This window comes from Liolophura sinensis, chromosome 9 (assembly GCF_032854445.1).
Source record: "Liolophura sinensis isolate JHLJ2023 chromosome 9, CUHK_Ljap_v2, whole genome shotgun sequence".
NCBI classification, from domain to species: domain Eukaryota; kingdom Metazoa; phylum Mollusca; class Polyplacophora; order Chitonida; family Chitonidae; genus Liolophura; species Liolophura sinensis.
In genome coordinates this window covers 31,115,698-31,143,039 of record NC_088303.1, presented here as the reverse complement: position 1 = coordinate 31,143,039, position 27,342 = coordinate 31,115,698, and the positions used below count along the sequence as shown (strand labels likewise).

General features: G+C 39.2%; 1 protein-coding gene across 1 annotated transcript in view; it reads left to right on the top strand.

Annotated features, from left to right (window-relative positions):
* The first annotated feature begins 1,819 nt into the window (after positions 1-1,819).
* The window catches only part of LOC135475155 (inositol 1,4,5-trisphosphate receptor type 3-like), a 145,838-nt gene continuing 120,315 nt past the window's right edge, over positions 1,820-27,342 (top strand). The window contains 2 exon segments of the mRNA XM_064754930.1: positions 1,820-1,927; positions 17,301-17,411. Of these exon segments, the coding sequence (XP_064611000.1) occupies positions 1,863-1,927; positions 17,301-17,411 (176 nt within the window). The 5' untranslated portion in view covers positions 1,820-1,862.

Genomic DNA, 27,342 nt, shown 5'->3' with positions numbered 1-27,342 from the left:
CCTAAACACTCACTCACTCACTCATAAGAAACCTTCCGAGTACAGGCCCACCTTATAGGCGACTTTTCTTTAACTTAATAGCGTTCAATTATATACGCATTTCTGCCGTATCTGGCAAATGTTTTCTGGTTTCATAGAGCATGGGGATTTTTTTTCTCGACAATTTGATAACATAGATAAGACATAGATAAGTAATGTGAAAAAAGAACAGAAGCTGACGGAGAAAGACAGCAGGGAACTTGACGGAAACGGTTTTTGGGCATGAAACGCTTACATAACGACCATGATGAAGTTTGTAGCTCCCAAGACATTTCTGGACAGACATAGAATTATACATGTAGCATATTGTTTCCAAGAGCAAACATCTTAGCACACAGGAAATCGCAAAGGCATATTGCTTAACATAAGTATGATATCCCCAACTGTTTTTGTCGAACTCGAATTGTCACAGGTCTAGATCCGTTCATATGCTTCAGTAAAACTGAACGAAATCTATGTCCTTACCTGCAAGTCAGTTTGTTACCAATCTCTCATACCTTTGTCGCAATAGCATACTGGGCTTTTGTTCACAGCATTGAAGAACGGGAATGATATTGTCTACCCAATACTAACTTAAAATTCATAACTTAAACAGCTGTTAATCGTTTAACATCTTTTTCTCAAACAGGGCTATTGAATAATTCTGAGCGGCTGTACTTACTAATGCATTCTATAGGATAATCTACTTGCAAATACAAGAGTCAATATTTTATCAGACATTCACAATGAACTACTGTAAATACCATCGTTAAGTGGGTCTTGTGTCAAAGTCATCACATACTGACAAGGGTTATAGTGGAGCGATTAAATGCTTCCAGGAAAAACTTGGTAAGCAACGAACAGTCTTACCTTCCTTTTTCTTCCGAGTAGTGAATTTGACATGAAAATCTCATGCTATCAGAAATTTTAGGTCGAGCTAAAAGAAGAAAAATAATGTATTATTATTCTGGTTATAGGACACTATTAATATCGGTATACAGATGTACTGATAATGGTGACTTCTTTATATTGTAACCCATTCTCATTGCCTTTTGCAATCTTGTGAAACGTGAAAAACTTGGCATGCCAACAAGCAGCTTCTGTGTATACAATATCCGCATTGGGACGAAGAGCCGGTTTAAGGCGCCTCCAGAATCGGGTTTGTCTGCCGTGCCAATTTCCACTTCTGAGAATAGGCAAGATCTTTGGCCAAATAAAACATGGCATCTGAAAGGGAATTTCCGAGAACGGGAGAAGCTGGCAACACTTAAATGATTTACTTATAAATATTTATTACCCTGTAAAATATAAGTTGATGGGAAGCGTTGAGCCCATCAAATTCTTAACGAGGGTCTAGATACTCGTGAACATAATTTTATCTCCAGGGCTTATGTAACGCTGAGGGATATACACGTACTAGTGTATAATTCCTGAGGCTGGTATATATCCTTATATCTCACGGGATGACGTGGACTGGTGCTTGGAACTACGTTTGGATGGTCAGTACATAAAATGTACATTGTAGGATAATGGATCTCGCCCAAATGGGTAAATGACAGAGGCGCTAGACAGATTGGCTGCTAAACGTTTCGCAAGGGCTGGAGTTCTGTAAGATTATACTGTGTAATCGGCGAGATGATTGTCCGTATACAGCATCATCCAAGAATTTGCCTGTGACCTCGTAATGTATAATTAAGTCGGTCTTCTCATTAGCAGATTACATCTATGTGTAACTAATGTCGTCGTTAGGTAAACCTTTGCTGTGAACAAAGGTAGTCAGGCCAGACAGAATCTAACGCTGGAAAACAAGTGACGATTACCGACTCACTCTTCACACTGGCAACATGGCCGCTTTGGATGCTTTCCGGGACAAGCCGTTTGCCAAAAATGGCGAGCTTCCTTTAATCACGTAAGTAAAATGTATTCTTCGTTGTTAAAATGGTTATACTATTTTTGTAGCAAATCAGTTGGTATACTGAATTGTTATACCGAGGGAAACATGAACAAACTATTATCTTGATTTAAACTTACAGACTGCATTAATGTCATGCTTTGATAGTGAGTGCGTGAGATTGGCATGGGGTGCTATTTGTTACGAAGAGCCAAGAATCCTTTGGAGAAAACATATCCATGTAAATGATAGATAATGCAGTCTAATGTATATCTGTAACGTTTTATAAAGGCCACAAGGATTTTTTCCACCTCATGCCTTCTGTCCCGTCTCACCCCTATACAGTCAGCATTTCCGAGACCATAGGAACTGCACAGTACAGTATTACATGATGTATTTTTCCTGGAAGATATTGTCACTTTCAAAGAGGAGTGGGGATGCCTATAACTTACCATCAGTATTGTGTCATTTCAGTTGTCGGAACTGTATGGTCAGTTTCGGTTTAAATAATTCTGCAGTGAAACATGAACGTGATTTAAATGGCCAAATCCTTAGAGGAAAGCCAAACAGACTTTATATAGTTGAAAGTTAAAAGAAAAGACAACACTAGACCAGATGATATATGCGTCGATGAAATCTACCACAAGAAAAAAACATGAATTTCTGTGTATGTGATGTTGCATTACCGATATATCGCACTGCAAAATAAGCGAAATCTCCACACTGAGACAATTCTAATCGCCGATATTTGATCGGTTTTGATCGAGTTATTTCTACAACCCGAGAACACAGCTGTGCCGATTACGCCACCACTGACTTAAGTCAAAAATTTGAAAAACGAATTTAAAACCCATTTGTTTTTTCAGATTTAGAAGTTAAAATTTTTGTTCACCTCATCAGTTCTGTCCTAAGACAAGTGTATCCAAATTTTAATTCCCAGTACCAAGAACTACGCACTGTGAAGGTGTTTTGCGTTTTGATTTAAATCACAAAAAAACTTCGCGGAATCGGTCCCAGAGCCCTGGTTTTTCATTTAACCATGTGTGCATGAGGTACGAATGATGCAAAATTGTGTTTCCGGTTGCTTTAACATGGCGCATCCCATGACCTGGTAATAATTCCAGATTGAAAATTGATTTCTCAGGTTACCAAGCACATACGGAAAAAAACTTATATGATTGTTTCCATCCGAATAACTTAGGTTATATTATCTGCTTTCTTTTCTTTTCTTTTAAGCATTACTATAAGAAAAAGACTCCGGTACATATCACCAAAGATTGAAAAATAACAAACCTTATAAACGCAATTCAAAAAAGAACATAAGCATAATAGACTTGTTATTCAGGTTTGAGCGCTATTGTTACACACTCCCTAATGCGCAGGTGCCGCTCACTATGTTCGCTTTACATCACTGCCATCACAAGCAAATTTCGTACAGAAATCTTGAACAACAGCGAGATCACTGGGGTCACGGTGATAAGGCAGAGAACTATCTCATAAAACACTAAAACTCTTTCTCATCCGTTTCTTTTAATACTTTCCCCATTTGCATTCTCTGTATCTAATATGGTTATAACCAACATCTGAAACAATCTGAATCCTGATCAAATAGTCTCGAGTGAGGACACCAGTGGTGAGGCCATGACAAAAAAAGTCTACGTGAATCGCACAGACTTCAAAGGTCAAGCTTGTCTAATGGTGGCAGTGATGTAAAGTGAACGCACAAAGTGGCGCATGTGCTGTAAGTGATATGCGTTTTTTTCAACAAAAATCTCATCGATAAATGGACCCTCGGTTAAATTGACACCTGGCAAATGGCATCCTGTAGCGTGATAACGATTTCCAAGGTATTCCAAACTTAAATTATTCAGTCCTTAACTATCAGTGTCACGGCTCCTGTAAAAATTTCCGACCCAAGCTGTGGAATAGAAGATGGCATTCTGACTGTTGACATAAATATTGCATGTAAATTATCTTTAATTGTTTATGATATTTACACAAGATGAATTTTCACTGAAATTTATTTATTTGATTGATGTTTTATGCCGTACTCAAGAATATTTCACTTATACGACGGCGGCCAGTATTATGGTGGGTGGAAACCGGGCAGAGCCCGGGGGAAACCCACGACCATCCGCAGGTTACTGGCAGACCTTCCCAGGTAAGGCCGGAGAGGAAGCTAGTATGAGCTGGACTTGAACTCACGGCGACCGCATTGGTGAGAGCCTTCTGGGTGACTACGCCGCGCTAGCGCGCTAACAGACTGAGCCATGGAGGCCCCCAGCCTAAAATAGTGTTTAATCCGAATCTGACCATAAAGCTACATTCTAAAGCACATGGAGTCGTCGCATGACTGGAAAATTGTTAAGTACGACGAAAAAACTCAAGCATACATACATACATACAAACACGCACGCGCAATCACACACACAAGCACAGGTTTTTTGTGTTATATTCATACTCTCTATAAGCTACGTGGCTTCTCTGTCTTCTTCACATAAGCTTTAGGCTAGATTTAATTTGACAGAGAACACATGCGCTTCATAATGGACTAATGGACGTCGTCCTCAACAGCTTGCAGTCACATGCGCTTCATAATAATATATATCTTGATGGAGACATCAAGATATATAGTCCTTGGGCCAGACATGATATTGGTACCACATGAGGTGGCCAATCCTAACTGGTACTAAACTGGTAGTTTATAGTGGGCAGTAGAAGAAAATGAAGACATGATAACCTTTCTGCAATTGTAGCCTTTTCACACAATTTGATGAAATGAAAAATCACCTTATATGGCGATGCGAAAATTAGAAAAAGCAACAGACACGTCAAAATATCGTGGGCTCGTAGTTAACAATATAAGAAGACCAATTTAAAGGCGATAGGGGGGTGGGGGTGTTGTAAAAGAAGCAAAGAAAATTTAGCAGGCCACATTTTGTCTACATTTCATGTATGCTTTTACCTATATATTAGGTTGGCTTGTACGTTTACTTGTAAGATTTACAAGGCTTTCAGCTGGTTTGATAACAGTTCAACTGATGATCTGCCTGTGATCTACAATCGTAAAACTACAATGTCAGAGCAAACCTTTGATCAGATTTTTTGACTTTCCATGAAAAATACTGGTAATTAAAAGTTCCGCCAAACACTAAAATTAAGGGCTAAATCATTCCGTAATACTCATGAAGGGTGTAATTGTCTACTTTGAAGTTAAAAAACAACCAAAAAAAAAAAAGAAAGAAAACAAGACTATTATGAAGTGTATGTTTCACAAACTTTTACAACTTGGTAAATTGCCTTTAAAGCACTAGGTACTTGAGTGGACTTTTCTGACCATGTCGTGAACAGTGACGTCACATAAGGTTTTAGCCACAGACATACGTGTATAGAGCATCAAATTCATTAATTGAATGAACCCTACAGCAAATTACTTCTTAATGGATATACATTCGGTGATGGAGGTACTAATGTCCAAATGAAGCAGCCAGGAATCATTCATTGTTTTGATGATGGCTGAATTCTTGATATAGCGAGAAGAATAGGTTCGTGGAATATTCTACAAAAAAATTTCTTCAAAAATGTAACATGACTTTTAGTTCTGTAGCATTTTCCCCATGACAAAGACTTGACTGTGCCATCCCAAAGTGCTTGTGATTAATCCCTAACTGTAGATTTTCTATCCCTTTAGAGATGACATTGTGTCCGTACTCTCTCCCAGCAGTAAAGGAGATAAAGTTGCTTCAAGGATTATCTTAAAGAAGCAGTTGTTCTCTAATGGACTAAAACAAACGAGCCTCGTATGCAGTTTGTTTAGTTTGGTTCAGATGGTAGCAGATTCAGAACAGGATTCCAAAAACATAATCAAAGAATCTTTGCCCTGCACAAGACGGACGTCGGTGCTCCAGTCGTGCATTAGAAGCCCTAGAGTGTACACAAACAGAAGTTGTCCCCCTAACGGTGCTAATCCTTAATCATTCATTTATTCCCCCCAGAAGTGGCGCAAGGCAGGAACAGAAACACACCGTAGGAGTTAATGGAAACATACAATGAAAAACTCCTCTTATGAGGAATGTTCTTCTCCTCAATTAAAAAGTGCTACGCTTGACAGATTTAACATCCACGTAAAAACACCCACAAACAATCATGTTTCAGAGTGAGTTGGATGACTCAGTTTACTTCGTTATTCGGATTAGAAGAGAAATCTTCTCCTTTTTTTTCTCCAGACAGCTTGACTATACAACAAACCAATGACTGCCAACACCCAGGGTTCTGTAATTAAAGCCACCATGCAATTAAGACATCAAAGCAAGGAGCAAAATGCTGACAGATAAATGAGTGTGAATGTCACTCTGAAAGAATCAAAAGCCTTGCAGTTTCCTTTGGTGTTTGGGGTCATGGAAAGACCCCTACTGTGTGTCATTTGGAATTTACCCCTTGGATATTTAGACTTCAAGTCAACAGTTAATTTTTAACATGACCACCACAGAATGCTCTAAAATGTTACAAAACATAAACTTTTATGTGGTCTGTTGTTTTCTGGCAACAAAGAAAGCTGCCGACGCAGTGCTTCTCGTCCCTGTAGCTCAGCACTCTCCCAACTCAGAGAGGGCTAAAATGTCATCTTTCATCGACAGATCCGCCATTATGTTTGAGAGGATTAGCTTAAATTTGTTAAGGAAGTATTCCTAAAGGTAGACACTCTTTTCGTGAATTGACTGGGGGCTCAAAAAATGCTCTTAGAGTATGCCTGTGGACAGTATATGCGTGAGTACATGAAACAATAAGTATGTTAATCTGCGAGGGCTTTTATATCAAAACATGAAGTAAAGACATGTTCCAACTTAAAAATAGCAAGGAGATTTGTCCACCCTGTGCGGTACCAATATGTGAAATTTTGGGCCCTGGCCCAAAAAGTAATAAGGATATTTTTCGGTTCCTTTAAGCGCTTTTTTCAGGATTTAGGCCTTCATTGTGTGCCTGTGGAGGCAGACAGTATGGCTAGCTAGGCTGACCATGCACATAGATCACGTGGGATCTGCGATGATGTGACGCTAATTGAAATTATGTTGATTTCAGTCTTTCCAGTCATAATGATCGTCTACCATGACATTTGGATTCACGTCATAAGTGACGTGATAAATCTAGTCCCTTGTCAGCAGTGGATATCAATATGCTAGGTACGAACTTTTCTGACAATTACTTCTTATTTACTTCTAACGATTGCTCAGGGACGTTTCAGTAAGTTAAAGAAAAGCTACTTCGTTCCTTAAGTTCCTTAAGAAATGCTTGACAGCCCAAGAGTTTGGCACAAATACAAACAGGTACCTCACTGCTATTACTCCTTGTGTAATGCGATGCCAAATACTTCTTGTCAAAAAACCGTAAAGTGCACTTTAAAGGAATTGGCCATCTAGTACAACTTTTCACGTATATAAACAACATGAGAATACCGCCTGACATTCCAGTGAACGTTTATGTACACGAACGAGTCATCGAGGAAATGTCATATCCAGAATTATGTTGAATGTCGTCACGTCGCTATGATCTGGATTGGCGTATTACAACCGACACACGGGGTTAATTTAGGCTGTCCCATAGTGGATGAAGAGAGTTGCCCTATGTCTTATAATACTGTAATTGGTGCATCGCTGCGTTGGCTTAATTATTACATTCGGATTATGTGTTCTCAATTATGTCCCAATGTTAATCAGACCTATATATGTATTTAAAGTGCAAAATATTGTGCCAAAAATAGATCGATATTTAATTATTGGAGCTTACCTATCCTTCGACGGAGAAGTTGTAGATTTCCGCGCATGTGCGATCGCTTGCGCAGTCTAAAGTTCTTTGAAGACTATTTCTGATCCACCAAACTCTGTGGTGTGCAAATCTCTACATCACATGTTAACAAGTTTATCAGTAAATTGCCAAAGGTCAGTGGTTTATGTCTGACATTAACGTTCACTCCACCCATAAAACTGACCGCCATAACAGACAAGTAAAAAAGTCTTGAGTATATGGCCTTGATCTTCAGTCAAATACACAAATAAATTATTGGCGGTTGTGCGTTAAATGAGGCGTCAGATTAAGCGTAAGGTCACAATTTACTAATTACTTAGATGAGTCATAAAGTGGGACAGGAAGCCTAATATTTTCCCGTGGTATTCATTTGGTTCAACAAACGTCCTGATACATGTGCACGTTTCCATGAAAAATCGAATCTGTTGGGATTTTGGAAACGAAGCATGGTATGTCCAGAATTGACATGATTAACGATGAAAAGATAGAATACTATACATGATTGTCTCCCCCATCTTTGGTAAGGGGGAAGGGCCGGCACAACGTGCTGTCCATCATGCACTTGGCATTTACCACCCATCTGTTACACAAACTTGTTTGCAAGAATTTTCAAATCTTCTGGGTGGAATTTAATCAAGTTTAGTTTCTTGCTTTGCTTGGGTGGTTCTTATATGTTGAGGACTGTTTGTTGATTTTTTTGTCCGCTTGACTTTGTTTTAGCCATTTTGATTGGCTAATCTGGAGGTACTTCGAACTGAATCCATTGTGGCTTTTTAACTATCTTATGAAGCCCTTAACTTGATTTTAGTGTCTGTCTGTTTTTTTTTCTGTTTCAGCAATTCTGACTGTCCACTGTTTTCTGCCACATATCTCCCTAACTGCTTGACCAAATTTAATCAGATTTGGTTTTAATCTTTCCTAGGGAACTTTAATAACTGATTATATTTTTGTACATATTTGTTTAACTGTTAGTCTGGTGTATGAAAAACCTAAATGTATACATGTAATGTGGCTTCCATGATTATGATAGACCGTGTGTAATCATTGAGAGATTTTCTTCATGAATTAAGCACTGGATTTTCTCGTTTTTTTGTGTATGGGTTTGAGTAGAGAAAGGAGATAAAATAAATACATAACATGGTTTATGTACACGACTCGGATACTGATTTCGTTCATTCGCCGAGAACATTTTTTGCATCTTTCCAACATTACTGAAAACGGTTGGCTGCTTCTCCTGGCATGAATCCGTCTTAGTATCGTATTTTATATACTTTCATAGTTCTTTGGTGCTTTGAACTGAACATTATGTTGAGAATTGGCCTTGCAATTACTGACCTGGGACCTCCATTTTCTTGATGGCTGATATATTAAGGCCTGGTTAGACGCCTAAATCCTATTTTGGCGGTGTATGAGAGGTAGCACATCTTTATATCCTAAAGTAGGATTCACCCTTTTGTCATCGAAAAGATGACATTCAAGCTTTTTTATGACCGCCTTGTTTCCCCTTTTAGGGTAACGGTGAAACCTCCACATTTGATTTCTAAATTAAATCTTTTCTTTTTCTTTTTCACTCACAGAGTTATAATTCTTTTTGTTTTTCATAACTGTATACCCCATTATAATGCTGGCCGCCGTCGTACCGTATTGCTTGATCCTAACAATATATCTGGTACAGATGTGGGTCGGAACACCCGCGTAGAAAGGACCATTGGCGTTTGATGTGCGTAGGATCCGCATATGATGGGCGTAGAATCCGCGTGTGATGGGCGTAGGATCCGCATATGATGGCCGTAGAATCCGCGTTTGATGGGCATAGGATCCGCATATGATGGACGTAGGATCCGAGTATGATGGGCGTAGGATCCGCATATGATGGGCGTAGAATCCGCGTGTGATGGGCGTAGGATCCGCATATGATGGGCGTAGAATCCGCGTGTGATGGGCGTGGGATCCGCATATTATGGGCGTAGAATCCGCATTTGATGGTTATGGGATCCGCATATGATGAGCGTAAGATGCAACAATCATCCGCCTAGTGTTTTAAGACATACGCTAACGTTCACACATATACTCATCTAACTTACAACAAATGTCACGTTGTTCAGCATGAACGTTGTTATAAAACATTCACAACGGCGCAGTTCCCGACGTTACTACTTCGCACATCATCATAATAATACACACATCGAGTTTTGGCTGTTTCTGCAATTATTCGCTATTAAGTGCTAAATATGGTATGGGGAATACATAAATTATACATGATAATTTAGGTACCTGAATGTGCTAACGATTTTACATTTCCACTGACACTAATAAACTTCGTGGAGAAACGGGAAAGCGAAACTCAAAAGTCGTGCTTTGAACAAGTTCAACTTTTTACTGGCTCGAATGAGTGAGAGTTATGCAAATGATAAACCATTCAGTAATACTTTTCTCGTCACCACGCCTGCCTTACCAGCAAACTGAAAATACCTCGTGTCATGTTTACAGCTAGCGCGTGGGTAAAGGCTGATGTGCCGTCTAAACGAGACTATATGTACCGGCCGATCAAGATGCGCGTATGAGGTGCCAACATCCGTGCAGGATGGTGCCAACATCCGCGCATGGGCCGCCCATCATGGCAGTATGATCCGCGTAGGATCCGTCAAAGGATGGATGCTTGATATGCTTAGAGCATATCGTTAAGAATGCACAGTACTGTATAAGTGAAATATTCTTGAGTACGGCGTCAATCTCCAATCATGTAGATAAATATATAAAATAACTGTATGGTCTGTGAATCGAAAGCAACTGACTTGTATTGACTTAAACGCATGAACATTATAATCAAGAATACAATCATAATACCACATTCCATTGCAAGAGCAATTGTCATAAATCCATCACCAAAGTTAGCGTGAAGGGGAGCAACTCCGACGGTTAAGTGACATAGCTGGACGTTTGCCAAGTTCTGTCACGTTTAGGGAAGTCATTATCTATCACAGCGCCTCTACTTCACGGTGCCATTTGAATCTACAACTGATTCTGCTTTTTGTACTTTTCCACTAACACCACAGCCACGATAGTCATTAGACGTAGTCGGTTCACTTTTCTTGATCTGAAATTTATGACAAACAGCCCAAACTGTAATCGCTAATAGACATCTGTTGTTCATCTGGAGTGAAAATAAAGCATTACATCTCAATAGTAAGTTGGCACTGAATTCGGCCGTATTAAGGTTTACCAATTAAACAGTCACGTTATAAGCATATAATCACAATTAGTAAGTGAGCCTGGTATAAGCAATATGATCATACTATTCTAGAAGCTATTGGTTAGTATGAAAATTTGCAGTGCCCAAACCGCGCAAACCACTGAATCGATGTGTTTTACACAATTAAATTCGTCTTATCCCGATGCCATGAGGGTTAAAATAACAGCACGCTTTGCAATTTATCACGTTACTAACGTTATCTTTCTTTGAAGACGTCTAAGGGTTAACCATTTCACGTGCTGGCCTGTGACTTGGTTTATTGTTTTAGGTGAGTAGTGGATTTCTTTTGTCGTCTAAACGTCTGTGTTTCTTACATCTGTTTGTTTGGATTACAGTCATCTTATTCCGTTCACATCCACCCTGAAATCAAACCCCTGTTTAATGGAAACGACAACCTAGTTATTTTGGTATTTAGTTATACACGAAAGCCAAGTCTTCTATTAACGCAATGCTGCTTTGCACGTCATGGAAATCTAACAACGAATAGTTTTCTCCCAAGCCATTGGTATTTTAGGATTAAGATGGGTGTATCATATACTACATGTGGATGTGCAGGCCACATACATACAACGTTGGTTTACTTATACATTTATATACATACATATATATAGGGTCTGAAACGCGTAGCCTTTGGGTTGGTCATAGGCTGCTGAGACTCAATATACAAATAAATGACGCAACTTCGACAATATTTCAGCCATATCGTGACGACCCTCAGTGTATTGGCCTACATGATCTGAATCAGATGGCATAAATATTGACTAAGCCATGGTGTCCTATAACCAAAACAAAGCAATAAACTTTTACAACAGTCGTTTGCGGCTTTGATCTAATATGTTTAAGCATATGCGACTGGCTTAATGATGGAGGGAGTTAAAGGTTTCCGGACAGAGACAACAGGGAACCACCATGTATCACCCAACAGGCTACAATATCGCACACTGACTAGCTCCATATAAAGCCATCGGCAGCCGAGCTTATTGGAGCTGCCACTGAGCATTCAACCAGTAGACGAGAATCCATTGAGCTAAACACTTAGCCGTCCATCGACAGCTAGAACTCCCCTAGTGTCAAATCTTGTGCAATTAACAATTATCACAAAGCAGGCGTATTCATTGGCCGCTATCAGTTGCTTACAATGGAAATTACACGCGAAACCAAGTAGCTACAAAGTAATATTCGGATATCACGAAGTAATAGATCAGAACTTTATTTATATATTTTGTTTGCGTCGACAGCCGCGATTTTTCCTTTTCTAGCAGAATAGCAGAAATCTTGTGTTTCCGATTTTGGTCAGGACATCTCCCTGTAAATAACTACTTAAAATATTCAGTGTAAGCAATCCAGATCTGTGTAATGTTTGCTAGGCCGGGGAGATCATCCATCATGTTTTACTCGTGTGACCGTGGTACGCTGCTCAAAGAAAAATATTGTTTTCTGATCTTGTGGACGCTGGAATCGTTAATAAAACTCTAAGAACTATACTTTGTCCATTTATTTACATAAATGTAAATTTATTTATATGTAGGATCCGTCCGATTTTAAGGCACATCATTGTGCAATTGTTCTCCATAAAGCTAGAACAGCCTGTCTGCCAGCAACCTGCGGATAGTCGTGGGTTTCCCCCGGGCCCTGGCCGGTTTCCTCCCACCATAATGCTAGGCGCCGTTGTATAAGTAAAATATTCTTGAGTACGGCGTAAAACACCAATCAAATAAATAAATCAAATAAATAGAACAGCCTGAATCCCTGAATCACATCTTCTTGCCTTGGCGCACCTCATTCCATGGAACAGAGTCGCCGTGTAAACTAATTTATGTTTGTATTTATGTACGCCAACGTCACTTACTTGAAGCCTTTAGGGATTATGCGTGTAGGAAACTGAGCATATCCCTGGAGGGATTCTCATGAACTCACGGGCTCAAAGCCCTAGCCTGATCTTCAGGAAGTGTTGACGTCCATGGTCAATGATCAAATGTCATCTTGGTTAATATCGGTTCTAGCCAAATCCCCGGTGAGAGGACTTCGTTAATGAACGCAGGCTTTAATTCTAGCACTCGGCAGGCTAATGTGTTAAAACTGATTAAGGCTGATAAAACTGATTATATGCTCCATTTACTAAAACACAAAGTGGTCAGCTTTGGCTTTCTCTAAGTGAAATGAAGAACCTGTGAACACTTACTTCAACCTTTGACAGCATGAATAAATTCCGTTAATTGACATGACCGAGATTTACATGTTGAAATATAAGAGACGCACACGACTATAGTATTGGCATGCTCTGATACATGCAGTCGATTATTTTTCATGCAACTTCACTGTCAAGTACAATTTCCATTCCAAATTTGGTGATAAGATCCACTAGTAACAAGACCGTCCTGATGCTGTTGTAATTGTACTTGTATCACTGAAGACAGTCAAAGCACCTAAGACATTGCCATCTCAGTCGCATTATTTATGTCTTTCTCATTGGAGCATTATATCCAAAGCACCAAACATGCCACCCCAGTCGCAGAATTTATGTCTGTCTCACAGGAGCATCGTGTCCGGGACACCAAACAGGACACACCTGTCGCAGTATTTATGTCTGTCTCACAGGAACATCGTGTCCAGGACACCAAACGGGACACACCTGTCGCATTATTTATGTCTGCCTCAGTGGGACACCATGTCCAAGACACCAAACATCACATGCCAATTTCAATATTTATGTCTGCCTCATTGGAGCATTGTGCCTAGGACACTGAACGATATAATGATAATTGGGATATAATGTCCAAGACATAAAACATGACACCTCAGTCACAGTATTTATGTCTGCCGCACAGGAGCATCATGTTCAAGATAGAAAATATGTCAATCCAGTCTCAGTAATGTCGAATACTGTCGATTCAATTCCACTGAATCCTGGGAAATAGCAACGTTCACAACTTTATTTTCGTGTATTTCTTTGTAAACATGAAAAAAGAATGTGGCCGTGACTTTCGGCATATTTTGGTTTAAGTGTATACCAAATGAATTAAAGTCCTGCCCCAGCAAATTTAGATGTCATAAAAATAAATGTGAAATATATAGCTTTCAAAATGAATAGGGTAAAAAAGTTGGTTTTATTTTGATGTTTTGTGGCTTTAGTCACGTCCGTTATTAGTGAATTTGTCATTAATGGCAGTGGTTCTTATTAGTTCCTGTCTCCCACGTTGTCATAGGTCCACAAAAATGACACTTATGATGTCAGATTAATTCGATACAACGGAATAATCTCGGACCTAAGATTCTGTCCAACCAATATTAGCTAAAAATATTAAAAAAAAAAACAAAACAAAAGAGACATTTCGTTGCACTACCTGCCAAATAAAAACTGTACGCTGAGAAGCTGATTCAAGACTTTACAAGATGTACATATGCGTTTTTATTACAGAAAATAAAACGTGATACAAAGGTGCAAAAATGAAATTGAGCCTACGTAATTTCAAGCTATATGTTTCGTTCTTTTATGTAGTTTTCTCTTTGACTGGTTCAAACTAAACTAAACTACTGTAACAATTTAGGTACAAATCATTTCTATTTGTATCCATTATGAGACTGTGTGACAGTCTAACGGATTGGTTAGATTACGATTCTTTGCCACTAGACCACCATTTTGTTCGTTTATTTGTGCTCATGTATAGTCTCTAATAATATTGTTAACAAGATTACCTTAGATATTGCACTAAACCAATATACACTTGCAGCATTGCTTGGATGGTCCGTACCGTCCTTTGCGCTCGTTTACAAAGTTAACGCCCCTGTATATATTGATTTCGTGTGACCGATTGATACATAAATCCACTAGATGTCGCTGGCTGTCAAATCTTTCCCTTCACCGAGTACCACATAGGGAATTGATCAATATCCTTCTAGAAGGGATAGGATAGAATACAGCGTGATCATTACCAAGTCCAGCTGCTGTGTGAGTAGCAATTGTTACAAACCTCGCCTGCTTGCGAAATTTGTCCTACCTCAACTACACGGAAGGACGCGACAATTTCCAGCAAATACTGTTAAGTTATTCAGCTTACTTCTTAAGCTGATTCCGTTGTTGAAGTTTTCATACAAAAGTTTCAACAAAATTTACCAGTACGAACTTATAGAAAAGCTCGCTAATAGGAATAGGAGTTCCCCCAAGCATATCTGCGTGGACAATGGATTATACCATAGAGTGAAGTGAAGCAAGTAATGGGAAATTACCAAATACAACATTGATTGTTTCGTAAAATGAAGGTGTAATTTGAAAGGTGAGTGTTACAACTTTTTTTCATCTAGTTATAGGTATGACGCAAATCCATGCGTATGACAGTCTGTCCAGTTTTGGTCCCTTCTATAGTTTACCCTACCGCTTTGTTTTAAACTGGAAAACTGAGGAAAGTGAGTTTTAAGGACAATAACTAAAAAACTTATCGTAAAGTACATGTGTTGGGACAATGCTTTTAAAATACTCTTCCGTATTTTTTGTAATCAGTTACAAGGGTACGGTTTCCCGAAGATTCAAGTACTAATAGGGTAAAAACTTTCTGACAGAACTGCTAAGCTATAATCAAGAACAAAAACAAGAAATAGTAAAGTCAAAGCAACGTAGCAAATATCTTGAGGAACGTAAAATGTAAGCCGAGTCAAAATAAAATTGGACAAGTGTGAATAAAGAAACTTTACATGCGTTACAAAAAGACAGATTATAGAAAAGTAATTTTTTAAAAAGTATACTACCAAAAACATCGCAAAAATATTAAAATTTCTAAGAGTTGAAAGTGAAGAAGATTTTATCTGTGTTAATAATGTCCAAAGTTCACATGGGATTAAATTATGTTTAGTTTCTTGTAAACTCTCCATGGTTTGCTGTAAATATTGCATTTTCTGTCAAAAACTGGGTTAAGGTTATACGCTTTACGTTCAATCTAAGCGACTATTTAAACTATCTGGCCTGCATTATTATGTGCATAAACATAAGTCGAGAGACGGTAAATAGTCCAACTCTTCAATTTACGCCCATTGGTACAAAGCAAGGAAACAACTGTGGCTATGGCTGCGTGGTTTATATGTTCGGAACAGGCAGCAAACAATAAGACAGACAAAGAAAGGGATAAATAGACGTGTAAATAAGTGAGTTATTAATTTTGAGACAAACAAGGCGTGAACAGAAAGAAACGGCGAGAGCACTCACTATGCCTTTAATTGGCTCACACCACAGAGAGGAAGGGAGACGGATGTGGGTGATTGTGGGGAATGTGGTCGGTCATTGGCCCGGTCAGATATAGTGCTGTTCCCGATGGGGTTGATCCTCACCTAGATGTACTTGACTTTATAGATACTTTCGTATTTATCAAGCAACTTAAGACGTAATCCCTAAATGGCAAAATCTTAAAAAGCCAATCTCTTCGGAGTAAAGAACTGAAATTGTGGTTGCTACGTTTTTTCGACGGTAAAGAATGAAAGTGTATCTTTTAGATTTCCTAGAGAAAAAAGATTTTAATTATACCTAAGTCTTAAGACAAAGAAAAATACCGGCCCAGAGCGCGAATGTTGGGCGCCGTTATATTAGCAAACATTTTTCAAAGCTGCATTAAGTAAATAAATTAATGACACAAATCAATTGACCCTAATACCAACACCGTGGAGAAATTTTGAATCTCTAAGAAGATAAGCTACACATATATTTAACTTACTTTATGATGTGTCCTAAAAATAAAAGTACAGAAGAGCTTCTCATTTTTCTTGTTTGGGAGTAAATAGCTGTAAACTACAGTTTTCCTAAGTCCCGATCGGTCAGTCCGGAAATTAAGTAGCCTGCAGACGTCATAAATCTATCAAAACAACTCTAGTGCGCAGAGTTTGTCCCGTGTCCTGCGTCCCGCGTCCTGCGTACTACGCCCTGCGTCCTCAATAAGTTCATCCATGACATCATTTCCGAAAATGTCTAATTATTAACAGAAAAAAACGTAAAAAGAGCAGAAACAAAACTTTCAATGTTTTGGCATAACTTTTCCCCCCTATAAACCATAATGTACGTTTTAATGTTTCCTTTTATGTATCCTTCAAGTTCTAAATATAGGTATCACCAAAGCTCTCTGCATATCAACTGTCTACCGTATGCGTTTCAGGTGCATTTTGATTGGAACTGTTCATATGCGTCCTCCATCACCAGGTTCAGCAGAATTAAAAACAATTTTGGCGTAGTTCTCCAGATTAACTTACGAGAGAATAAACACACGTTTTAACATGAGGTGCATAGGCTTCCGTGTTACTGAGCAATACCTAAGTAATAAATGGATTTGATAGCAGTTTCCTACTTGTGCGTTACAGAGGCGGGATGAGTCTAACCAACACGGCCGCGGGGGACTACCTTTGTGTAGGGGATTACATCACCTTGTATTCCGTGGAGACCGAGGGGTACGTCTACAGCACAGAGTCCAGGTAAGTCTTTTATTCTCGGTGTTGGTACACGGTTCTCCGTATGTGTTATAGCCCATCTAATGCTCAACTGATTTGCTTTAGTACAACGATTGCCGACGTCTTTAAATCTGACCCCGGCGTCTGACTTTTAGTAAGTACTGTGTTATTGTTAATGGCCGTGTTTCCACATGGGATACTTCAGAAATTAATATTACGTAATACTATAAATCTATAAATCAGATCCCCAAAATTAGCCGACAGTTGTCCTCGGCTAATTATGTCACACTTCACACATTCTTGTAAACAATTAATCGATAACGGGAGTTCAGAAAGTCGCTTTGATGCAAAAAAAAAAAAAAAATCACCACCCTCCTTTGTGCGCTATGTCACACGTTGTGCTTGCACATCTGTGAGGTACTACACAAGGATTGCTACGTCACATCACTGGGAGATACGTTTAAAGTCAGACTGGTGTGTGCTGGTAGGAGGGGAAATTAAGTTCCATTTTTTTAACGTTGCTGAAAGAATCGTGCAGACGCATGTGGCTTGCCCCGGACCTGACATCTCTGACTACTGGCGCAGAGATCCGCTCTGATACCACCAATGTATATGTACGTGATTCTTTAAAACCAATCTAAGGTTACCTGCCGCCCCACACGTACTGATCCCCTTATATCTTTCTGTGTTTTGCTTGAGTTGTTTCAGGTTAATCACAGTTTCATAGATGACGTTTGTTTCTTGTTGTTTTACTAAAAGACAATTTGATTAAATACGGCTTGAAAAAAAGAGTTCATTTACATCACGCGTACCTTAATTGAAAGAGCTACATTTAAGGCTAAATAAAATATTTAAGTTCTCTGACAGCAGTGCTATTTATTTGAGTATTTAATAATTTAACATCGAAGGCTTAGAAGTCTCCTTTAGGGCCTCGATTTTAACACATTACATACGCCGTCGTGCTTAGCTTTGCCCAAGAGCTCTTGAGGGCATGGCATTCTAGATACGTTTTGGCAGCGTACAGCCAATTAAGGTGTGCTCTTTTATTTTAACGGATATATTTGGAGAATTGCCGTCCGTGTCAAATTCGGGCGTGATTTAACTGACTCCCATCAAGGTCGCGGAAATGTGTCGAATAAACTGCTCTCCCAAAAATGAGACACTATAAAACATATTCAAACATATACTTTCAGAATTTTTGTTCCCTGGTTATTTTTTTTTCGATGGCGAAAATTGTTTCCAGCGTTTTATAGAGTATTCATTCGTAATTATTCGTATTTATATTTTTGTCGCTTAAAAGAACATACGTACGCATATTGTGTTAAACCATTAAAGAATACACAAATGATCAAACAATGGAAATACTTCCTGAATATAGTCAGAAAAGTCAGGAATTGTTAGAGAAATACCCACAAACAATACCGGTTCTATATACCGGTGATAGTATTCACGAAAAACAACACTATATAGACCAGATGTACATATGTATTTATAAAGAGTCACTTTTAAAGCTAAAAAACGTCACTTTTTATATTTGTGATGTAATGATAACCGAGCCGTCGCACTTCAATGTAAGCAAAGATGCCTACGTAGGGAAAATAGAACAGGCCGACATGTTCTCAGTGTTAACCAATCAAGGGCGAAATATTTCTATCACCGGAGAAAGCATTTTAACAGGTGCCTTCTTTCTACCACACTCGAATGCATCCGTTCCTAGTTCACCATTTTATTACGTAGAAGTAGTGTTAAATCAGCTCCTTCTGAAAGTCGTAGTGGAATTCGTCTTACGTTATTCCCCAATGTCTCAAACATGAGGTCTCAAAGGGTGGCATTCGGTTGTGATGATAATGGGGACCGCATTTCGTCCGACAAAGGAGTGTCTCGCCTCTGAAGAGCGTAAGGTACGGGTGACGCGACGTCGTGTTTCCGCTTTCTGTGAAATGGCGTATCCTATGGCCGCGTAAGAATTCAAGATTAAAAGCTGATTAAGCACGTAACCAAGCACGTAATGAAAATGCCTATATGCCCGTTTAGGTCTTTATGGGTCTCTCTTCTGAAATAACTTTGGGTATATTTTTTTTGTCTTTTTTTAAAAATTTCATCGGAAAATTGTTTATATCTGGGAGCAGTTCTGGCGTCCGCTTTTCCCTATCTGACCCAGATGTTATATGAACGGACAGGTACGGGCGTGCAAACTGACCGTATGCACCTGAAGTCGATTAACACCATACACCATACAACTTCACCTTGTTATCAGACGTAACATTGGTCAATTTTCAAAAATCGATGACCAGATCAATTAATAGCTCGTTGTTATTTTGTCTGGGTTTTCAGATTTTCCCCTTTTGATGGAAACTGACGTTTCGTTTACATTGTTCGATAAATGAAATCGTTTGTGTTCTAATTACGCCTCGTCGTTAACCATTTGTGCTCTAATTACGCCTCGTCGTTAACCTCTTGTGCTCTAATTACGTCTCGTCGTTAACCTCTTGTGTTCTAATTACATCTCGTTGTTAACCGTTTGTGCCCTAATTACGCTTTGTCGTTAACCGTTTGTGCTTTAATTACGCCTCGTCCTTAACCGCTTGTGCTCTAATTACACCTCGTCGTTAACCGTTTGTGCTCTAATTACACCTCGTCGTTAAGCGTTTGTGCCCTAATTACGCCTCGTCGTTAACCATTTGTGCTCTGATTACACCTCGTCGTTAACCTCTTGTGTTCTAATTACATCTCGTTGTTAACCGTTTGTACCCTAATTACGCTTTGTCGTTAACCGTTTGTGCTTTAATTACGCCTCGTCGTTAACCGCTTGTGCTCTAATTACATCTCGTCGTTAACCGTTTGTGCTCTAATTACGCCTCGTCGTAAACCGTTTGTGCCCTAATTACACCTCATCGTTAACCGTTTGTGCTCTAATTACACCTCGTCGTTAACCGTTTGTACTCTAATTACACCTCGTCGTTAACCGTTTGTGCCCTAATTACACCTCATCGTTAACCGTTTGTGTTCTAATTACGACTCGTCTTAAACAGTTTGTGTTCTAATTACGCCTCGTCGCTAACCGTTTGTGCTCTAATTACGCCTCGTCGTTAACCATTTGTACTCAAATTACACCTTATCGTTAACCGTTTGACAATATGCACGAGACTATACAACTACATTACACCATGTCTTATGTTGGTCAAAACCGCAGCCTATTTGTCAAGAATCGCTCACCAAATCAATTAATACATCGTTCTTATTTTGTAACCATTTCCAAAGTTCTTCCCTCCTGATTGACATTCAACTCTACATCAATACTGGCATGAATGCATCACTGACTGAACAGCCTCTCTGATTGTGGAATAAAATAAACCTTAGCTGACTATGAACCCTTTAGAAAGTCAATAACCATACATTGTGAAGGGTAATGCATTCAATGATCTGCGAAGAGAACTTCATTGTTATATATAATATGCAATTATCCAGCAAAATCTGCACAAATCTTGTAGGAAGAGTTGCAAAATGTTGTTAAACTTTGCAAATGGGAATATTCCGAGTTCTCCCTTTCTGAATGAAATTCCACTCCGCGTCAATAATGACTTGACTGCATCATTAACTGAACAGTTTGGCTTACTGTGGGTTAAAGAATACCTATCTTATTATTACAATACGCTACTGTTAACCTTTTAAAGTGGCAATCATCGTCATAGAAAGGAATTCATCCCCAAAGAGAACTGTGTGCTTCTATATAATAAGTAATTTACCCAACATAAAATATCTTGAACAAAGGGTTCCAATATGCAGTTAAACCAAATGGGGACATGGTTTACTGAAGACCACCGAGGGTTACGTAAACAGTCTGCAAGTTGGAATTTAACTTTAACGTAACTAAATGTACCGATTGACTGTTAGTGATTAGAAGTACAGCTTCGATGATTTCATGAGAAGTAATGTGATGAAATAGACTGGTGTTTTACGCCTTACTCAAGAATATTTCACTTATACGACGGCGGTCAGCATTATGGTGGGAGGAAACCGGATGAAATAGAGTCTTCGTGCAAGGATATATTCACACATTCGATATGTAAATCAGTTCGTAGCTACTTGCTCTTATGGAATTGGTAAATGTTGAACACGGTAACTTTCTTGCTGATTTCTCCCGGATGTTGACTAGTTCTTGGACAAAGGAGGACTCCAGCTGAATCCAGCTGAATCCAGCTGACATTTCCCGGGTGAGAATGTTGTCGGGTATTTGGAGTGGTGCTCAGATATTCTATTTCCTCCATCAAAGCTGAGCGCCGGGGTTAGGCGAGTGGGGAAAATAAATAACAAGAAAGAAAAAAGAAAGAAAATATATAACAAATAAATATAAAGCCGGCAGAGTGATTCGTGTCGTTTTGTCCTCATGGTTCTCGTTCAATCTGTGTCTAACTTACTTAACTATGATACTATAGATGAAGACATAAATCGAGCCATGTACTCGGGATGTCATGTTTTTCTTTTGTCCGATGACGGTCAGGTTCATGGGTCCAGCGTCAGAACAGTGGTAAAATTCCACAAGGAAATTGCCCAGTCTCCGTTATGGTATTCGGATGAATTTGGCCTTGTGGTTTTCTGTAATAGTATTCGAATCACTAAGGGATAATTAGCAACATATCCCATGGCTCTTGGAGTCTTGTTGATATCGCGAGTATCGCCTGGAGATGTTCATTTCAGCGCACATGCTACCTCCCGCCTTTTCGTCCGCAGCTCATGAATTCCAGTCACGATCTTCTGTATGGTAATGTTGAACAAAAACTGACAGGTCAAGTAATTAGTGTTGTTTGCTTTTCCGCAAATCATAAACGAACTGACCATATTCATGTAAACTAGTGTATGTGGAATTTTTACTTGGCTAGTTAGAAATAAGTCCCTTGTGAGACATTTGATCCAGACCGAAAATCGAAAATAACCCACAATAAATGAATTTGTAAGAATTAGACGACAGTATGCTAAATGTGTCAAATGGGTAACATAAGTGGTATATATGGGAATTGTTATTAAATGTTTTTTGTCGCTTTTGATTCTTCAGTAGAACAACTTTCTCCTTTGCGTCTACACACACACACACACATAAACGCGCCATTTTGTTCTGACAACGTTCACCTTGTCACGAACTTCACCGAGACGTCATGTCTTCAAAGGTGACCACGTCATGTGAACCTATCAGAGCTAATAAATTTACATTATTTAGAACAAAGATTTAAAAAATACGCCGTTTGTTGAAATCATATAAAGCAACAGCACATAAAACCGTTTAATATATACGAGAAATACCTATAGTAATATATACTATATAATATATAGTACCTATCTACAGTAATTGATAACTGTTAATGCTATTACCGACAGCCTACCCTGAGAGTTGTAATGAGCTAGGTGCTTGCATTGGTTTTGCACTGGATTAATTCTTGTTTTTATCTCGCTCGGTATATTGAAAGTTGCTATTTTACACGTTGTTTTCCGTGTAGATTCGGAGTCGCGTGGTCAGTTGACGTGAAAAAGACTTCGTTTCATTAACTTTGCCTCTGGCAACATAAGAAGACATTATCCGAGACCTTCGAATTAACTCATCAACTTTTTTACTTACTCATGTTTTTAAATCCCGGGTTTCATCTGAAAGCGTGTTTGAAGGCAAACCAGAACAACCCCTTTGCGGGACACAGGGAATTTGTAAATTGGACGGTTTGGGGGTCTACCGGCTGCGCCCACATTTCAATGATTAATTTCTGGGTCTCTCAGGTGCTTCTAGAATCAGGGAATGGCACATTAGCGTGATGTTTCCAACAACTGTTCACGTGTTCATTTTGCCGCCGGCAGTAATTCTCGCACCGACTTGTGCCACGCGCGTGACGTGGTCTCATCTGCGACGGCAACAGTTACATCATACATATGGATGCCGTTGTACTGGGTTGGATTCCGATCACGTGTCATTCTGGTCGCACTGTGCTGTCCTTCACGGGACTCACAACACTGACTTCATGTTATTGTGTGAACTATGGCGAAAACGCGTTTAATATCACCCCCTGTGATCGTATTCCGTGCTTAATTTGGAATCATTTACCATGAATTTGAAATCTGATATCTATTCAATGCCAAGGACATTAATATAACTATGTCTTACCTAGGTTTTTTAAAAGGCGATTATTTCGTGTTGAACATTGATTTTTATCATATAAGCATACATTCTTTGTCAACTGATTATATAAATATCGAATATATGAAAGGCATTGCAACTAGCGCGTAAAGTTGAACTATACACTATATGAGCTTAATCCTCACCGGCTTATGCGTCTCATATATTTGTTATATATATATTTACTAACGCTGCAAAATTACTCAACAGCTTCTGACTAATTCGTAGGTGGGAAGGTCTGTCAGCAATCTGCCGATGTTCGTGGGTTTACCCCCCCCCCCCCACCCCCCCACCGATAATACTGGCAGCCGTCTTTTACGTGAAATATTCTTGAGTAGGGCGTAAAAACACGAATCAAATAATTCAATCAAAATCTCACTAATTCGGTCGCCGTGAGTCAAGGTCTAGCTCATTCTCCACGGCTGTATGTGAAAAGATCTGCCAGCAACCTGTAGATGGTCGCGGGTTTCCTTGGGGCTTTGTGAAATATTTTTGAGAAAAAACACCATGTAAACAAACAAATAAATAAATAAATAATAAATAAATAAATAAACATTTGTTTTCAACGCAGATAATCGGCCTCAAATATCTCGAATCTAGATTTCGCTGATTTGGCTGTTGCTTTGAGTCAGGCGGATTGACAATTATCTTGTTAAGCTTAGTTGCTTCTTTTCTCGGGGCTTGCTGATTTACTTCATCTCATATCAGTCCGCTATGAAAGCTATAATAGCAGACCTTTCACCACCTCACTATGTTATTGTGTTGTATAAGGGGAGGCCGTTGACCGCCGTCGTAGGACTATAAGTAAAATACACGTACATGTATTTATAAGTATGTTTTTAAACCTTATTCTAGTGTATAAGTAAATAAATTATTGTATGGATTTGCTTGTCTTGGTTTCAAAGGAATAACGCAGGTGCAGTATGACACAATATCATGTGCTAAGAAAGGGAAAATGCTTTAATCTAGTATTTGACAGTCGATTTGATTCTGGACATAATCGCTTAACTTTTGTGTATTTTACGCTAATACACACCAAAATAGAACATGTACGCCATGATATATACGTTCTGTTATGTAACTGACAATTACCGATATCTGGCTGCCAAACCCCATACAAATGATGATGACGCAAAAATGACAATTCTTTGGCTAGACGTCAGTGATCATCTATATATCTCCTTAATGGCGGTTTACGGTCTATTAGTCTCACCTTCAGTCACCACTCACGCAATAAAACATGTAATCGTCTTGGTATATCACCTGATCGTTACGCTGTGAGGGCAAGGCTCGTTGGGTAGCGGCCATATGACGTGTACAAAAGATAGTTATTTCTCCCCTTTTGGCACCTCATGTATACATTACCAGATCCCGCCGACCGATAACCCCCTTTTTAACGAGACAAGAACACCCGGCAGTTAGACAGTTACAATAAACAGCTTATCGCTGAGGCGTCATGTCTCTAACAGGAAATCGATCTGGAGGCTAAATTAGTGATTGGCGAACAGAGCTAGTAAATTAATTTGCTTGAATCAAAAAGGGTCGATTTTGTCTAAAATCTGTCACTATAGACATGATAATCTGACAGGATAAGTGATCCTTTTATGAGACTCCGTGTCGGCGAAGCCCTCCATTATGGCCTGGGATTACTGGCCCTGCATATCCATTGGCCTGTAATAGACAGTAGATACTTATACAGAAAAAGGTGCTGTTTAAGAGCAATGCATATAGTAACAGTGATTCTTGCCAATGATGTAATGGGATATTCATTTCCGTCATATCCATTAATCGATTTTATTATTGATTTGTTTGACTTCTTGGTTTCTAACCTTGTACATAGGGTATACCTGCCACATCTTTTTTTACCGAAACAAGATCTTATATAGTTATTCGAATAACAGAAATTGTGCATGGTGCTACCACGATATTCAGGCGTGGTGCTACCACGATATTCAGGCGTGGTGCTACCAAGATATTCACACGTGGTGCTACCACGATATTCAGGCGTGGTGCTACCAAGATATTCAGGCGTTGTGCTACCACGATATTCACACGTGGTGCTACCACGATATTCAGGCGTGGCGCTACCACGATATTCACACGTGGTGCTACCACGATATTCAGGCGTGGTGCCTCCACGATCTACGCTATAGTCGTATAACGAATAACGAATAAGCCGCCTGTTTTAGACAGCCGTGTTCAAATTAAAGCTCTCGTCATTTGGTTTCAAGTCAGTTGCTTCTGAGTGAAGACAATTCGCCATGTGGTCTTGGTATATAATAGTCTATAGTAGTCCAACCTAGAATGATTAGACATATTAACTAGTCCGAAAGGGTCGTAACTCGTGCTTAATTCCGTTCAAACAGAAATCATACAAATGCGGTAAAGTTTGAACGCTGAGTATTACACTAATGTATTCAGTGGAGAAAAACCATCGCAGAATGAAAAAAAAGTTTTCGAATAAAGGTGACCAATCCGTCTTTGATATGTGTAAGTATTTGATGTAAAGACACATCGTCGTAGAATTGGGGATTAAGGTACAATACACGGGTTGTTGGGCTGGAAAAGGTCAAATGGCTTTTCTCAATGCGTATTCTTGCTCCCATTATAACACTCAATACCAAAATGCTACCCAGACCAAGTGTATGAAATCAACAACCATTCCACGTTTGCTATTAACACAGTGTGTTAAGCAGGATCCCGAGGTCCAGGCGGAGATAATCCTATGGTCAGACTGGGTTTAAGGTATAAGATACCAGGTTATACGCGAGAGAGGACTAGTGAATGGGGCAAACACCGCCTGACTCCGTGTTACTGGTCTAAGGCCGAGTTGTACATAAGCTCAGCAAGGAATACCACGTGACCGAAGGGTCCCACAGCTATGGTCTCCACGCTGCTTTCTCTCTCTGATGATTCTCTTTTGTCTCTGGTATGAAACCTTAAACCCCCACCACGCAGTCCATGTTCTTGGTTTACTCTAGGTGCTACCCTCACACCGTTCAAATTATTTGAAAACGAATATGGCGTTTAATGGTTGACGAAGTGTAAAACCTTTGTCCAAACTACATGTACTTATATCTTTAGAGTTCTCACACTTATACAGCTTTAAGTTGGAATTCATTATTCTGGATTTCATTTTTGAAATTGCATATTATAGCAATACTATCTGAAACAATACCACATGAAAATATTCAATAAGAAAAACAACTGACCTACACAAATCTCGTGTTACCTGAAAATTAAAACAGGTTAATGTCATGTAAGAAGGTTTGAAGGCAATTTTATGATGCGCCTAATCTGACATCATTGAAAAAGATTAATTTCTGTTACATTTACATATAATGGCATAGGTTATTTCATATATTGTGCAGAAGACTATTGTAGCAGTTGAGTACTATTTGGTAATTTGGCATCAAATTTTTCAAGTCTATACCTTCGGACGTATACACAATATTTGTTGCACAATAGGGTCTATACATGTAGTACCATGAAGTCTATACCTACGAGCGTATACACATTATTTGATGCACAATTGGGTCCATACATATAGTACCATGAAGTCTATACCTGCGGGCGTGTACACATTATTTGATGCACTATAGGGTCTATACATGTAGTTCCATGGAGTCTGTACCTGCGGACGTATACACATTATTTGATGCACAATATGGTCTATACATGTAGTACCACGGAGTCTATACCTGCGGACGTATACACATTATTTGACGCACTATATGGTCATGTAGTACCATGGAGTCTATACCTGCGGACGTATACACATTATTTGATGCACTATAG